This window comes from Centruroides vittatus, unplaced genomic scaffold (assembly GCF_030686945.1).
Source record: "Centruroides vittatus isolate TY-2023 unplaced genomic scaffold, ASM3068694v2 contig_488, whole genome shotgun sequence".
Lineage (NCBI taxonomy): Eukaryota > Metazoa > Arthropoda > Arachnida > Scorpiones > Buthidae > Centruroides > Centruroides vittatus.
In genome coordinates this window covers 141,490-158,442 of record NW_027122276.1, presented here as the reverse complement: position 1 = coordinate 158,442, position 16,953 = coordinate 141,490, and the positions used below count along the sequence as shown (strand labels likewise).

At 33.8% G+C, this 16,953-nt stretch overlaps 2 protein-coding genes across 5 annotated transcripts in view; one reads left to right on the top strand and one right to left on the bottom strand.

Annotated features, from left to right (window-relative positions):
- The window catches only part of ftz-f1 (ftz transcription factor 1), a 94,530-nt gene extending 83,017 nt beyond the window's left edge, over nucleotides 1–11,513 (top strand). For 3 of the 4 annotated variants that reach the window (XM_067273768.1, XM_067273769.1, XM_067273767.1), the window contains 4 exons: nucleotides 1,993–2,783; nucleotides 8,011–8,269; nucleotides 9,137–9,237; nucleotides 9,325–11,513. In XM_067273768.1, the coding sequence (XP_067129869.1) occupies nucleotides 1,993–2,783; nucleotides 8,011–8,269; nucleotides 9,137–9,237; nucleotides 9,325–9,471 (1,298 nt within the window). In that variant the 3' untranslated portion in view covers nucleotides 9,472–11,513. Of the gene's footprint in view, nucleotides 1–1,992; nucleotides 2,784–8,010; nucleotides 8,270–9,107; nucleotides 9,238–9,324 lie in introns of all 4 variants that reach the window. The other variant, XR_010881170.1, reaches the window with a different exon arrangement.
- A 1,433-nt stretch (nucleotides 11,514–12,946) lies between these two features.
- Nucleotides 12,947–15,535, bottom strand: LOC136978103 (pancreatic lipase-related protein 2-like). The gene is made up of 8 exons (XM_067273756.1): nucleotides 15,484–15,535; nucleotides 14,997–15,397; nucleotides 14,678–14,924; nucleotides 14,378–14,605; nucleotides 14,039–14,266; nucleotides 13,552–13,666; nucleotides 13,108–13,284; nucleotides 12,947–13,028 (listed from the first exon to the last, which is right to left on the bottom strand). Exons 1-8 carry the CDS (start codon nucleotides 15,512–15,514, stop codon nucleotides 12,956–12,958), a joined length of 1,500 nt encoding a protein of 499 aa, XP_067129857.1. The 5' UTR covers nucleotides 15,515–15,535; the 3' UTR covers nucleotides 12,947–12,955.
- Nucleotides 15,536–16,953: the final 1,418 nt, after the last annotated feature.

The window sequence follows — 16,953 nt, the reverse complement described above, 5'->3', positions numbered from 1 at the left end:
TATAATTGTTTCGTGTAAGAAGAAAACAAGATTGAAAAGAAAGGAATTAAGATTAATAAATGAAAAGGAAAAAAATTACTTAGGATTAATTACTAACATGCAATAAAGAGAGAGAAATTACCGGATGGCGAAGTAAAAGTGGGTCAAAAGAACAAGTAGGTCTGTGTGCCAATGTCACGTGGTTAGTGGCACGTGACGCGCGAGTGGGAATGCTGATCGATAGCCGTCACGTGATTAGGAGCGAGTTCGTTGCTATCGCAACCGGGAAGATCGAAACCATCTCAATTTTTAAATGGTTTTTTATTATTATTATTTAGGTTATACGAAATTTTATTACATGATCGCCTACCGAATTTGAAAATGATACCTTGTTTAGAATTATTGTTTTCCATTTCGATTTATGTAACCGCCGTCGTTGCAAAAATAGAATTTGAAAATTTATTCTAATATTTTATAGTTAAAATTTCGAGAAAGGGAGAAAAAATTAACTTCGAGTATATTTTTCCTTAAGCGTAGAGAGATTATTAAATATAATTTTTTTAAGTTTTCCTCGTTTTAATAAAACATTATTCGAAATGTTTGAATTTGAGATTCTCTCTACCGACGACAGCGCTGTCTGTTGGCCGTCGATTAAATTACAATTTTGAAAATTTAGTTTTAATTTAAAAAGAAAAGTTTTGAAAAAATAAACGATTTTAATTTATACTTCTGGAATTATAATATCTCGACTTATCATATTTTATTAAATCTTTAACAAAGTTAATGGTATAATTTCTAGCATTTAAAAGCCGCTCTTCTAAGAACAGGACTAATCTTTTATGTAAATGAACCTACACAAACTCGTTCCTTTTCTGCTCGTATGAATAATTATTTTATATTAACGAATAGATTTAAACATTTTATAAACAATGGTCAGTTTTCAGAAAGGAAAAAGTGTATAAAATAATTTCGAATTATTTAAAAATCTGAGAGTAAAAATTTGTACTGAAAACGAATTTATTCGAGGGTTTACTATAGGTTTTTCTATAATTATGTAAAGTTGCAAGCATTTACAGTAATTTAAGTGGCGATTTCGTGATATCATTCATTAAATTTGATGTTCGGGAATCGATTTTTACGTTATGTTATAGTAATATTTAATTATTAAAGGAAGCTGTGCAGTTGTAGCTATCAGTTTAGATTATGAAGATACGAAATCATTTCACGCTTATAACAAACTGGTGGGAGGTTATTTTTAATAATTAAACGTTCTTTATAGTCGTAGAACTGTCTATTAGATTATAATGGAGTTTGCTTGTTGTGTTTTTCTCATTTATCGAATTAAATGGAAATTTTATTCGATTATTCGCTCTTGCACTAAGTTTCTATTGCAAACAATAACATTAATGCTGTTTGAAGATTTTTGTTAAATGTTTTAATGTGACCTGCACTCGGCATGTATACTTCGATATAAACTACATGACCAATTAAAAAATGGCGACCCAGACAGGAAAATTGCATTTGGCCCTCTTTATCGGCCAAACATTAAGCATGCCTTTAATTTTATGTTTTATATATTAAAAAAAAATAAGCTTTTATGTTTATGAAATTTAATTATTTCAATTTAAATTTTACTGGTAATAGTTTATAAATACTCTTATGATGTAAGCGGTGACAAATTTGAAGTATTTAAATTAATGAACTGATTTGTAATTTAACACTTATATGAGATGTTAAAAGTTTAACAGTATTTTTTCCTCAATTTGCTATATTTAAATCTATTTTTAGCAAATTGCACGTATTCTTCGGAGAGAGAGTAGCAGAATTGACGTCAGTAAACAGTAAGAATTTGAATTTTAGTTAATACCGAAGATGGTGAAATTTAATAACGTGATTTAAAAGATGAAAAGTTTTATTGTGTGAATTTTTCCATGGTAGAATACCAGAATCCAAATGTTTGAGATATTTTTACGTGTGTAGCTTTATTAATTTATTGTTTTTTGGTGTTTTCAGCTGTACGTGCAGACAGAATGAGGGGTGGAAGGAACAAATTCGGACCAATGTACAAAAGGGACAGAGCTAGGAAATTGCAGCTTCTGCGCCAAAAGCAATTAGCGCGTAACCAATGTCAAGGGGTCCCGGCGACGGAAGGAGGAATGAACAATCCTTTGCCTTCGCATCCTCCTTCATTCACAGCTTCGACAGGACCGGCGGGTGTTACGGCCCCTCAACCACTTTATTCTCCAGAAACCGTCTCTATGAAACAAGAACTTATTCAAATCCCTCACCTGAGTTCGTCTACGAATTCGCCTGAATCTTCTCCTTCACCTCTCTCTGCCATCATCCCTGTCACTACTCTAGGAAGTCACTATAGTGGGCCACAACCGACCAGAATTCATCCACAAGCACCAGTGGTACAAGAACCATCGAAATTAACTTGGGTCACGTCGCACGCGCCACAAAACACAACACCATCGCCTGGTCATGGTGCATCGCCGCCTGTTACTAATGCGGCACCCTCTCCCAAAACTTACCACTACGATGTTCCGTCCGCTGCAAATGTTCCACCTCCTTCGGTATCATTAATGACAGGAATCGGAAAAATTCCGAATTTAATTCGGGAATTCCAATCCTGCATGGCCGACGATAAGGATTGGCAGAATCAAGTTTATAGTTTATTGCAAAGTCAGAGTTATAATCAGTGTGAAGTGGATCTGTTCGAACTGATGTGCAAAGTGATTGACCAATCGCTATTCTTCCAAGTGGATTGGGCAAGGAACAGCATATTTTTTAAAGACCTAAAGGTTAGTAAATTTTATTTCTCGTTTACATTCCTAAAACATTTATATATATACATATATACGGGCTGTATAAATCAGGATGGGGATGTGATACTAACGTCACTTGTTCCGCCATATCAATCGAGGAAAGCACACATTAGCGGGCATAATTAAGCTTTTATCCTTTAATACTTCCGTAAAACGCGTAGCTCGTGACATTTTTCAAGTGCACATGTTCCTTATTTTCCCTTCCAACACCGGAGTATGACCGAAAATCGTCACAGACGAGCGAATCTCCCACTATAAGGATGTCACAACGTACAGGCGAGTTCCTGTTATTTCATTCATCACTTTTGTTAAGACGGAATTGGTCAGAAAAACAATGGGCGACAAACGTTATAGGGGGAGGAAAACAGAAAAATTATGTGTGTCATGGACGCAAACGGTTCGAAATGGACTTTCAACACCGCTACGTTACCCAATCGCGACAATCTACGATCTCCATCGCTGTGACGTAATGCTTTGGTTACCTAAAAATGATTAACTAACAAAATTTCTAATTTGATTGTGTCTTTACACCGTTTCTCTCGTAGGAGCCACGCGAAATGCGATACATCCAGACGAACAAAGTACAGTATGCGAGAATTCGCAGGAAATAGGGTAATCTAAACTTTAAAACGCTACATCACTGTTGGGTGTGAGTAATTTAAATAAAAGTTTTTAAAGCGCCGCTAGTGTTGTTGTTTTTTCTTATTCTTGCTGATTCGGTAGCGCTATAGCATCCCGCGTCTTCGATTACTATGAGAACACACCCGCATCCCCAGGAAGAAAGTGACAAGTACAATATAGCCTTGACCTAATTTCAGAATGAACCACTCTTCCTTCCATGGATGGCGTTCAGCACGATGCGCATCCCACAACAGTTGGTTATACATCAGGATTATATCTATGTGTATTCTTAGTAATTTCGAAGGGGGGGAGAAACAACACGCACACTTGGTCGATCATGTGTTTATCTGTGCGTTAATTTAAAAAGCGGATGTAGGCTTTGTTAGCCGCGTTAGCAGTGTACAATATTTTGTAATAAGATTAATGAGAACAAAAATATTCAAATTAAAAAAAGAAATGATGATGATAATCACACATAATTCTGGACATGCGCGTGAGAGTAAAAGGGAGAACGAAATTTAACCCATTCTCTTATTGCTTTGTCTCTGTGTATCTCCCATTTTGACGTCACGAAAACATTCCCTTGACCCAGAAATGCATTTCTTAACTTGACATGGGTTGTTAAATCGTAGGTTAATTATGTAAGGTTTTTCTAATTTCAAAATGCATTTTACTCTTTTTCACTCGGTTTTTTTTTAGAATTGCAGTTTATGGATTGGGAAGTGATTAGGACCCAAATTCTCGGGCGGTCTATTCTTTTCCGTTTGGGGTTTCTCACGTATGTAAGATTTCATAGTTCTTGGTTTTGTCGTGTAACCTGAAACTCAACTAATTGATTTTATGCATTATTCGAATCTAAACTTGCAGCTATATTAGTAAATGTCGAATGTTTTGTTTCGAAATTATAGAAACTATAATTATAACAGAAGCATTTAATCTATTATATTTGCCCTTCGGCGCACTATCTCGTGTAATGTCGATTGCTCACGTGTTCAGCAGAATCCGTTGGGTTGACGAAAACCAAAACCCTTAATTGTTAGATGTTACGTAAGATGCAGGTTTCAGTTTTTTTAGCGAAATCGTCAAAATAGTATTCTTTTTAGCGTATCGTGACGCATAATTACAAGTTACATAGGAGGCCCTGTTGCAGCGGTATTGTTGGCACTTTGCCAGCATTTCAGTTCACGTGTATTTAGAAAGTAGGTCAATGGGGAAAAGGCAACCTTTGGACAGTCCAGATGCTTAGTTTTGTTTCCTTTCAGTTTTATCATCACATCCCTTCCGAATTAATTCATTTTGGTTCGGATATTAACGTAAAAAAAGCTCGCCAATTTATCGGTGTATTTCTCCTAACCCCATTCGGGTTTACTCCTAATTTCTAGTAGCACGAAATTCGCTTACGTTCAGATAACGGTCGGGATTATCTCCTTTTTTTCCGTTTATAAAGTGATAAATAATATATTTAGTGATTTAAATCACAAGATACCGCGTGTTCAAGGCGACTGTATGTTTTATTAAGTGTATTTCTCTAGGATCAAATGTCCAAAGCTGTCAAGATGTGAAAAATTAAATTGTCAAATTTATCTTATGGATGAGGTTATATTTCTGAATTTATGCTGATTTAATTGCCCACTTTCGACTCGAAGATTGCTTCGTTCTGTTTTATGCGATGGCTTCTCTATATTTTGTTTACATTACGATTACAGCGTACTCGGTTCTATGGTAGGTCGTGTGGTGTTCACCAATTTCGTTTCTGTCGTCGGTGGATCATTGTTCGATACTTTTACTGATATTTCCAGGTAGATCTGCGGTTCGTTCGCCAATAGCAAAAGTGGCAAATGTCCAGGAAACTTGTCAGTCAGACAGATAATAGCGATGGCTGAAGGAGATTGCGAAAGAGTGAAAAGAGAGGGGAAAAAACCTGTTTTTTAACTAAAGCTATAGATCCATTCACGCAAAGTTTCTACCTATACCTCTCATAGTTTAGTCTGGCGTGGTTTTAAATGGGTGTGCTTAAGGGGTTAGAATTAAGAGTCACAAGGGGCTCGGTTCTGGAAGAATAAGCCGGGTGGCAAATTCCGATGTGGGATCTGTCATAATTCGACGTCGGTTCCGACGGGAGTAGGTCTCGTTTCCTCCGAGAACGGTCACTTCCGGGAGAGGTTCAATTTCGATAATCCGTAAAAAGTGCGGTATGGCTAACCATGACACCAATACCCGGTTTGGAAACGGGAAAAAGGAGCGGATTGCTTGCCGATAGTTTCCTCCTTCGTATTACATATCTTATAGAAGGGTGGTTCCCCATTTCGGTGGCCGGCGGTGTCAAATCGACACCTGGGACCAAAAGAGTTGCTCGGTCTCCTCCCGTTTCACCTTGACCTCCTTCGTCGCCCACTTAAAGCTTTAATTGTCTCATAAACTCGTTTACGCATTTTCCGACACGATTGTTTTATTTTTTTATTTTTTCCCCTCACATTGACCATAACCAAAACCATTTCATCTTCGTAATGTGCAAAACGCGCACGTAACCTGTTGCTAGGCAATTTCGCATATTTGTTACGTCACAATTCCGCCATTTTCAACTGTTGAAAGGCGGGAAAAAGTTTCTCCGAGCTTTTCGTCGCTGGGCAGATTGCCAACCACGTCATCCACTTAACCAAGTCGTAACCGTCGGATGAAGGGTTGGCTACATGCCAGTGTACGGGTATGTATACGGGTGGACCGTAGTGTCGGAATCCTTCCAGTTTCCTCCAAAAAAAAAAAAAAGTCGGAGTGAGAAAAAATGTAAAATCGACAACAATTCAGGACTTACACCTCCCCACTGAAGTATCCAAAAAATGTTTTTTAAATTGCGTCTGACCCACTTTCCTTTTATCAGATGTTACCGAATCTTCACAAAATCTAATCCACTAGTTCTATTTTCCTTTTGCCAACTTCGCTTAATTCTCCACAAAACTAACACATTTTCTTGCCGATTATTTGGTTAATGCCCAAAGCTCTAATAAATTAACTACATTGTGGAAATCGCGGTGCATATAACACGTGGCTTTGCGCCCTTTTCGAACTTTAAAGATTGGCTTAAACGATTTAAAATGGAAACCATTTTTGTCGAAGCGAAAGCGAAACGAAGATCGATAATTCGAATAGAATTTATCGAAATGAAGAAATAATAATTATTTTAATTTTTAAAATAATAATTATTATTATTTCGTTTTATTTTTCGCTGGTGTACGTGTAGATTTGATATATACCCCAGGCGAACAACTAAACACGGAGCTCGTTTCAAAAACGGTAGGTTTCCACTTGACTGACGACGTTTTCTCTCCCCTCCCTAAACAACCCTTACCCACCCTGCGCTGTTAGACTAGGCTGGCATTTCGCACTAACTTATCCTCCGGGTATATTCACCAACACGAAGCCACTTTCACTGAAGCTGGCGCCTGAAAGTAGGTCAGTAGGACAGAAATCGGCGAGGCCACCTTCTCACGTGACTGCCTGCGGGTGTAGCGACATTGCCAATCGTTCTACTCCCGCCATCTAGCGGAGTCATCGGAAATTATTAATCAATAGAATGAAATGAAATGAAAATCGTATTATTTTTTTCATTTCGTTTCTACTTGTGTGACATTTCGCTTTCAATTTTTATGGTTTATCTAATGGTAAAAATTAGTAAATTTTGACTTTATTTAATTTGTGTTGTGACGAGAATGTTGTTACTTAATGTTTGTTTCATTCGTATTTTTTTATTTTTTTCCGAGCCGGAGAATGGTCTTTTTTCTCGATAGTCTGCAATAAATCTAATAGCCAGCATAGGAAGTTATTAGACTCGCCCCACTCACGTGACCCGTACTATATACTTCCTCTTCTCTTTTCTAACTTTATTGTTCTTGGATAACTTTTAACTCGATTGTTTTTTTAAATTGGTTTCAATAACAGAATTTCTGTTTAGACAGCCAATCTCTTGACCTATATATAAGCTCTTCTGTGCGAGAAGCATTTTTGGAATTTATATAAATCATTAATGAAGTCGAAAGCGTGTATTTTATTTTAAAGTAAAAATTGCTGGTTTTAAAACATTCAAGTCTTTCCGAAATCTTAATTCGACTAATTTGCCATTGCCTTTTTAAAATTTTAAAATGCGATTTAATGTTCAATTTCCGCGTAAAAGATAAATATTTTCTTTTTTTTCTCCCTCCCATTTGATTAAATATTTCTCGATTAAATTACGAAGTGTGTAATAAATATAAAAGTTCCATTTTTTGGCCGTTCTGTGAACTGTCGGATTAAATTTTTAATATTTTCCGGAAATTTATGGCCGTCGCCATCTTGGAGTGGTCTCTTCTAGTCAAGGAAGACTGTTGATCGCCTTATTTTAATACATTTAAAAATGTTAATATCGGTTAAAATACCGAAATTAATTTGTAAATTTCCACGCCACGTGAATAAATACAAACTCCACTTATCTGTTAATAACCTATCGCCAATATCCTTTTATTTGTTAATTTAATAATAACTTAATTATGTAATTCTTAGAACATTTAAAATTTGTAGATATGTAACGAAGAGTTTGTTTTTTCTTCAGGTTGATGACCAAATGAAATTATTACAGCATGCATGGAGCGACATGTTGATCTTGGACCATCTTCATCAGAGACTCCATAACGGTTTGCCAGATGAAACTACTTTGCCAAACGGACAGAAATTCGATATGTTATGTCTAGCGTTATTAGGATTACCGGCAATGGCTGACCAGTTGCATCGTGTAGCTACTCGTCTTCAAACTTTAAAATTCGATCCTCTAGATTATATATGCCTCAAGTTCATTGTTCTGCTCAATCCAGGTATGGCATCTTAGATTATCGTCATCGTGTTTTTTATATAATTTCTTATTTAAATGGTTTCATGTATGAGTACACGTTTGGTTAACATCAACCCTTAAAATAATCTTACAATGGATGTTTTCAGAATCAAAATTAATAATGAATTCATTTAAAGTGGTAGGCGAAATTAAAGTTGTTTCCATTAACAATGGTTTTTCAATGATAATTCCGTAATGTTAAAGAAAAATGTTAAGAAAAATAATATGATACTATTGAAGAAATACAAAATAAAGATCAGTAAGCAATTGTAGTATATCATCATCATCTGATCCAAATAACTTGGCAGTAGACTGATACTTTTTGAAATCAAACGTAACAAATTTTATGAATTACTGAACCATTACTTTTTTAATATTGGCTATCTTTTATTCAGTTATAGATTTGCTACTATAACAATGTTCACTAAGATATTACAGTAGAAAATGTATAGCATTAGTAACAGCAATAAAATGACTGCATTTGTATTTGGATTGAATTTTTAGCCGAAATCTGGACTGATATTTTAAAATTAATGTATTAAAAAGAAGAGAAAATGTGTATAAAATAAAAGTTGGATAATTGCAGTAGATTAAAAAAAAAGGGTTAATGTTCAATCTATGTGTAGTGTGTAAGTATAACTGAAACATTGACTTGGGAAGCGTTCAAATTCAGTTAACTAAAATTTCTAAAGCTCTAACAAAAATTGTGTAACAGGAAGATCGCCACAGAATTTAAAGAAGTCTGGAATAAAATTTAGGCGCATGTTTCCCTATTCAATGTCGCTGCTTGTTTTAATATCTAAATTTGTTTGTGGTAATAGTTACTCTCTGCATATTGTTCCGAGCGCAGAAATCCGGGGGCTGTCAAACATGAAGCTTGTCCACGAAGCTTACGAACAAACCCAGCAGGCGTTATTGGAGTACACCATAAACTGTTATCCACAAGTAACCGTTAGTATTATAGTAACATATGTTTACGATTACAATTGTTACTACCTTACACCGTTGATTTTTTTTTTTTTTTTTTTACATTGATAGGAGAAGTTTAATCAACTGATGCAGGTATTACCGGAGATCAAAGTGATCAGCATGAGAGGTGAGGAATATTTGTATTACAAACACATAAACAGCAGTATTCCGGCACAGACACTACTCATGGAAATGTTACACGCTAAGAAGAAATGACAACAGACACCTGTACTAACAGAAGAACTTTAAAGAAAAACGGTGAAAGCAACCATAATTATCCAAAACCAGACCTCTTAGGCTGCACGAAGGGATTCGACGTAGTACCTCTGTCTACAAAGAGGGAACCTATGAGCTCCCAACGCGAAACACTGCCGTATATATATAAATATATATATATATAAATTGTACACCATGTACTATTGCCAGCATTGATTCTTATTTTCCCCTCCTTTTTTTCCCCCATAAAGGCACTTTTCATTATTAGTTTTTCTTCAGTTCATATTTGTGATTATATTTGTTTGTACTGCCAAAATTGACACGGGTCTGTTCATCAGTATATTCTGTACAGATATAGATAGAACGGTAAAAGATAATGATGATAAGATATTAAAAAAACTCATACGACTCAGGGAATACGTCAAGCACAGCCATTCAAAAACAGCAAAAATTAATAATAATAATAAACTTTTTAAAGAGTATTCGAAATGAGTGGGTTGGAGTTTTAACCCATGTGTCAGGCAGTCCAAACTATAGATTTTTAGATTTAAATAATTATATATTATAAATATTATTATATTTTTTCGTTGTGTATACCATTACAACAGAGATTCAATTGAAAACTGTTCTGTTCTTTTATTTTATTTTTTATAGCCAGGCCAAAATTTTAAGTCTGTTTTGATACTTATTTTCTGCTCTGCAACCTCTGGGTTAATTTTAAAAAATTAAAACAATGATGATGATAATAAAAGTCTGTATGGTGTTCGTCGTGAAATTTTAACCCCCTTCTACTTATATACATGTGCTGGTGTAGGCTTCTGTTGCCGCCTCTGTACATAGATGTTGTAGTTAGTTGGTTGCGGGACACGTGTCAACGTAACATATATTTGGACACCACGCTCTCGGACTCGACAGAAAATGGTCTAGTGTTGAAAGTATAGATATATTTTCTATGATATACACGTGACATTATATTAAAAAAAAAAACAAACTGCTTAGTAAGCACCATTATAAAAAGAGGAAAAATCATAATACTAATAATTCTTGTATATAGTTTTGACAGAAGTACAAATTCACTTCTCAGCTGTTGTATTTTGTGAATTGTTAATGGAGAGGTTATCTGTTAAGAGTTGTTTATAGTAAAAAAAAAAAAAAGGTGGTATATATATATATATTATATATTTTTTGATTGTAACGCTGATCTGGAAAGTGTGTGTGCCTTAATATACCAATAGAGATGCGTTTGTGAATAATCACTTATACATACTAATCGTTGTGTTTTTAAAATTATGATAAAATGAATTTGTTAAAATTATTATTAAGAAATCTTTTAATTTTGAAGCTATTTTACTGTATGTATAAATGTTTATTCACCACGTAATTTATTGAGGAATGTCTCATGAGCACAAACATACCATACATACATGGAAAAACCCCCTAAAAGTTCTTACTGGGCTGTTATCAGCATGAAAAATGGTGTCCGATTTAGCGATGTGTCCATCTTGTCATTGTCATCACACATTTTTTTTCCATTATTATGTTTATCATCATGGAAATGGAGGGTGATGGACCAAAAACTGTTCACGAGATAAAAAATGGGGAAATCAAAAAAATTAATAAATAAATTTTTTAAAAAGGGGATAACTCGGGGAGAAATAAAATCAAAATTATTACTAAAGAATAAAGTTATATGAGATTTTTATGCCCTTTGTCAAATTTTGAACTCGAGTGATAGTCGCACACAACAGAGTTCTTCAGGTGCCTTCCTATCTACCATTGTGTTTTGTTGATTGTTATTCCCTGAATGGTGATACATCTTTGAATGTGGAGGGCCACTGAATTAGAAAAAAAATATGTTTAAAAAAATATATATAGAGATTTTTATGGTGTACAAAATAGAGATCATGTGGGAAAATAGCTGATAATGTAAGTTTCATCACTTCCATGTTTGTTGTTGCTGTTTACAAAAAAAATAAATAAAAAATTGATTATGTATAACTAAAAAAATGTCAAATATATATATATAAAAAAACAACGTAAAATTGTGGATTCTTGTGTTTTCAAGTCGAAGAATCAATTAATTTCATTGCACATATGAAGCTATATATGCTATATATACGTGAATATGTATGTAGGTATGTGTATATATACATATATATATAATTTTTCTTGTAAAAGTTTATTGCAAAGTGAGAATATATTTAAGACAAAACATATTCATAATATGGGGGTATCGCTTTGTGTGCTATTTTAATTGCTGAAATTTAAAAATAATAATGAGATTTATCTGGCATTTCAATCCAAACCAAACTTTATATATGAAAGAACTATTAAAAAAAATATTAATAATAAAAAAGTATTTTAAAATATTTTTTTGTCTAAAATTTAACAATTACAAATATTAAAACCAACGAGATGATTAAATTTTACAAAATGTAAATTATTTTAAAATAACACCGATCAGGTAAGTTCATACGTAAAATATTTATAATAATAACGTAAACCCTATGTTTTTATTAGCGAGGTTGAGGCCGAAGTTTTAAACGCGAAAACGTGTACATCGGACGTTCGGCGCCGCTTTCCTGTAATCCTAAAAGTTTTACAATGGCGTTTGGAATGTTGAGCATAATTCCACTGACTTTAACTCAATGGATTTGATACTTTGGCAGGAAGAGACGGTCGCACTTCTCTCCATTAACAGACACTGGCTCCTCCTGTTGGAAATTTTTCATGCACTTTACGCCATCACGCGGACGGGGTGGCAGATTCTATTTGTACAATACTGTAAATGAGAATTTTTTTCACTAGACGCGTGCGTTTAAAGTTTTATTATTTTTTCTATTCGAAAAATAAGATTTTCCGAATTTTTAATATTTAAAATCATGCAACTACGTTTTTTCGTTTTTCCTCAGGCGGCTATGAATTCGTAGAATGAGAAAATGGTTTATGTCATGTTGCCAGAAATAAAATTTGGCTTTTGGAAATTAACAGCAGTAATGTGGCATCGTGTTGCCAAATAATTTTCATTTTAAAAAAAGAAAACGAGGAAAGTTGTGAAAAAATTTATTTATAAAATAATAATGACGAAAGCACAAAACCGGACAGCTGGAAACTGTGTATTGGCACCTTTCGTCAATGGCGGCTATTATAAAATTAAAATAGCCCAATTTTCTCAAATAATTTTGTAATTTAATATGAAATTGTGTTTTGTGTAATATATGGTATTTATATATATGTACGAAAATTGATTTGTCGTAATGTTCCATTTATAAATTAGAATTTTTGCAACATTGCTCTGTAAAAGTCGTTATTTCATTAAAACATTTTATTTTCGTAATGTAATAGGAAAGTCGTTATTGAATCGAAAATAATCTCCCAAAAGAAAACAAAATAAAGAAAAATTATAGTTATAATTTAAAACATTTCGGTAAATACGTAGGCGTTACATATAACGAAAGAAACAGTGCAATGTTCATAATTTTAATCAGCATTTATTGGGAGAAACTGTTCCCGTCGTCACATTATCTAAATAAAGATGTAGATGGCACGCAGTAAACCTAAATGGAGAAATTCATTAATTTATCCTCAAAAGATTATTACATATTTTTATTTAGAAATATGCGAACAAATACTTACAAAGGTTTACTTGGCTTAGTAATGATGATATTATCAATTATCCAATTTTCGTGGCCCTTTCTAAAATATCCATTAAATGTTTTATAGGTAACAATTACTTTTAATATGTCTTCCATTTTTGGAGACGCATTTACTCTCTTAGTGACAGCATTTCCGGGAATTAAAATTCCTCTTTTACTGAAAAACAATAAAAATAACTATATACTGTACTTCGTAAGTCATATTTGTAAATACCTAGTTTGTAACTGCAAATTTTTTTTTAAAAGTTCAAAATTTCAAGACAAATTTCATCATATATGGGCCTAGAAAAACAAATTTCCAATGACGAAATCTGTTAAGGAACTATATTAATGTTGCTAACTTCATAAGATATATGTATGTAGATAAACTACAATATATTATTTTACATAGGTTTAATAAATAAAAAGAGAATTATAAACTTACTCTGTTAATTGGTAAGTTTCATTATATCTACTCTTTGTTATTAAAGTTATTTCAATTTGTCCTAACGTCGCTTCTTGCTTTGAGGAAAATTGTACAGCTATCAAAATAGGAAAAGCTAAAAAAAATACAAAATGAAATATTGATTTATTAAAACTTATAAATAAACTTGTAAAGTTTGAGAAATTATTCAGATTGTGCTTTTAAAACAATGAAATTCTTGTTCTTGAATAAATAAATACATAATAATTCGAGGTATTTTAAATATACTTCGGCAATTTAATCCCAAAGGGAAGATATCTTTCTTCTTTAAACATATGGGAAGTAATACATTTGATACTTCTGTCCTGTTATTAGTCGAAACTAAAAAAACGTCCTTGAGTATAAACTCATCCGGCATATTGCAATATCAGATACGCCGTGTTTACATTAATGGTATTATTTTTTAATATTACTTTATCGTATAAACAATACAAAAATTAAAGCTTACTACAAAACGGGTGATCTTCATTGGTTGGCGTATAATATACTCCACTACCCTCTACGTTGTATCCCAATCTTCCACAATTTCCATTAGGGCATAAGAAACATTTCTCTTCAACGTAATGGTCGTAACTTTCACACGGAAACGATATAAAAACGCAGTCGTCATTAAGAATAGATTCAATGAATAAATAAACAGCTCGTTTGTGATGACATTCTTGTTCCTTTTCCCCGGCTAAAAAAAAAAAAAAACGATAATTTTTAAAATATAAATACCATATAGTCTGTAGGACGCATTTATTTCGTTATTCGTTGTATTTATAAATTGGAACGACCCTTTACATACTAAAAATGTCCTTGAAGAATCCAACAATGTTGTTGTGTCTACAACCGGGTTGCACTTTCCCGCCATTAGGATAAAAGTCCACATGTCCGACTGGCGTTTTCATCCCAACTCCACCGTATAAAAGATCGTTAGCATTTGTATGGATAGCATCAACAAATTCGGCGTCGCTTTTATCTACGTGTACTTTGGGGCCATAACCTTCGTAAAGTGGGCCAGCTGGATCTAGAGCTATAAAAGTAATACGAAATATATTTACTACTGCTATTTTGATACAATATTTTAATTATTATTTTGTTTTACCTGTGATTCTCGCAATCGTTCCAGAATACATCTGTTGTACACTTTTTCCCAAAAATCCTACTACTTGAGCTCCCATACTAAAACCAATCGCGTGCATCTGGTTCCAATTTACTTTAAAATATAATCGGATTTGGTTCAAAAGTACAGCGATTTGTCTACCGACTAATTCGCTGTTGGGAACGGCGGATAAATAATTAGGTCCTGCAGCACCTTTACTCCAATCAATAACAATAACTTGAACATCTGCCTATAAAATGCACATATTGCACGACTAGATTAGTCAAAAATAATTATTTGATTGAAAATTTATCTTTAATACCTTTTTTAAGAAGGCATTCTTCATAGACTGAACCCAAGATAAGCTCGACGAACCTCCGAAACCGTGACAAATCACTTTAATGGGTTTTCCCGGTTTTAAACGACTTTCGTATAGTGTGTGGATATCTCTATAATCAACATAATCTGGTGTTTTACGATTTTCGCGTGTATAAAGTAGAAATTCTGTTTGTATCTCTTCTGGATTAGCTGGTACAGACCATATGTGTGAAAATGTACCGTTGCTTTCAAAACAACCGACATAATCGTAACACACTGTCACAGTTGTAATTTTTATGCCATAATGCAAATTATTACTAATTTCTTCCGACTGTAGCGCATATTTGTATATGGAGCCATCCGAGTGTTCGCTACTTGCTATTGAAATCGTGCAGAAAACAAAAACTATACAAATAGTGAAAATATTAATTATATAAATTTGATTTCTAAGCATTAATTTTATAAAATCTAATTTATTATTAGAATCATACCAATAAAACATGCGTGACGCCATCTCTCCATTTTTCCTTTTAGAACGTTTGATTTCCACTTTGTAAAAGAAGGTTCAATTTTAAAATACACCTTTTTAACTCTAAATTGTGATATGATAACAAAGTAAACAGACGTCATTTTTATTTTTTCCTGTAGTGATCTGTACATCTGTTACGAGATAATGCTAACTTTTGAAAATTGTAAATATACTTATCGATCTGTTTGGTAAATTGTCTTTTTTATCGTCCTTTATACGGTATTTTTGACATGCGTCCATTTTGATTAAGTCGTTTCCTTTCTCTTCCCCATTTTTTAAGAATCTAAACAAAAGTAACAATTCTGTGTAAAAAGTTCTGATATAATTTGATTTTTTCTATTATTCAGATGATCACGCGCCTTCCATACTAAAAGGTCCGGATTCGTATTCCGATAATTTATTCCTTCATAATTCGGATTACAACGTCGTTCTCGCGTTGCCAGATCTGGGATTTTCGTCCCATTTCTAGGACTTTTTCGAATGGTACGGGACTTTGAAACCTAGCGTTAGGAATCCAGGACTTTTTAGTGCAATTACATTAGTACGTTCATAACAAATGCGAATATCATGGAGTAAAAGATTATTCGAAAATCTATTACGTACATGGCCCCCACATGGTAGTGATTGACCGGACCCTAATCAGGAGCCCGGGTTCGTGGGGGGCCGGTATGAAGATGGCTAGATTGTATTCTTTGCTTTGCTCGGATTTTCTTGTAAAATATTAAGTTCAATTTAATTGGAATATTTAATTCTTTACATAGTTTAATTAATATTCTAAACATCTATTATTAACTTAATATAACAATCATAAAAGTATAAAAATTACCTGCAAAAAAAATTCAATTGGAATCCTGAGTGTGATTTACGATAAAAAAAACTTCAGGGTTTATTTGCCAATATTAGTATCGCATTAAGTTGTTTTGTACAGTGTCAGTAACTGTTTCTTCGGCTGAGAAGTCTTTCAGCTAATTCACTGAAGACGTGGCAAAGAAACTCAACTGGTCAGGAGCGACTAAATAACCTAGCAATTTTGTGCATTGAAAATGATTTAGCAAAACAAACAAATTTCAGTGACGTGTCAAAAATTTGCTACGGAAAAACCGGAAAATTTACTGCGAAATAATTTAATCGATAATTTCTTGGGTTTTCTCTTGTTGATCAGTGGCGTAGCGAACATAACTGGCGCCTGACACTTTATTGGCGCCCCCTCCCCCTCCAGAAGGAGACCATTTGGGCGCCCCTCTGCGAGTGGCGCCCGGTGCATGATACACCCCCTTGCACCCCCCTCGCTACGCCGCTATTGTTGATGTGCTTTTCTTTTGAATTTCTGTCATTTTTTTCAGTTCTTGTGTTGGTTCCTATTTTGTTTTCGTTTTTAATGTCATGTTCGTCATTGTAAAATTTGTCGGTGTAATTCCTCTATTGTCTATAA

Excerpts from the sequence above, each read along its gene's own strand:
- LOC136978103 (XM_067273756.1), bottom strand. The coding sequence starts at position 15,514 with ATGGAGAGATGGCGTCACGCATGTTTTATTG. Across the intron at positions 14,267-14,377 it reads ATTCTTCAAGGACATTTTTA|CCGGGGAAAAGGAACAAGAA; the intron begins GTATGTAAAGGG and ends TTTTTTTTTTAG. Across the intron at positions 13,029-13,107 it reads ACTAAGCCAAGTAAACCTTT|GTTTACTGCGTGCCATCTAC; the intron begins GTAAGTATTTGT and ends TTCTCCATTTAG.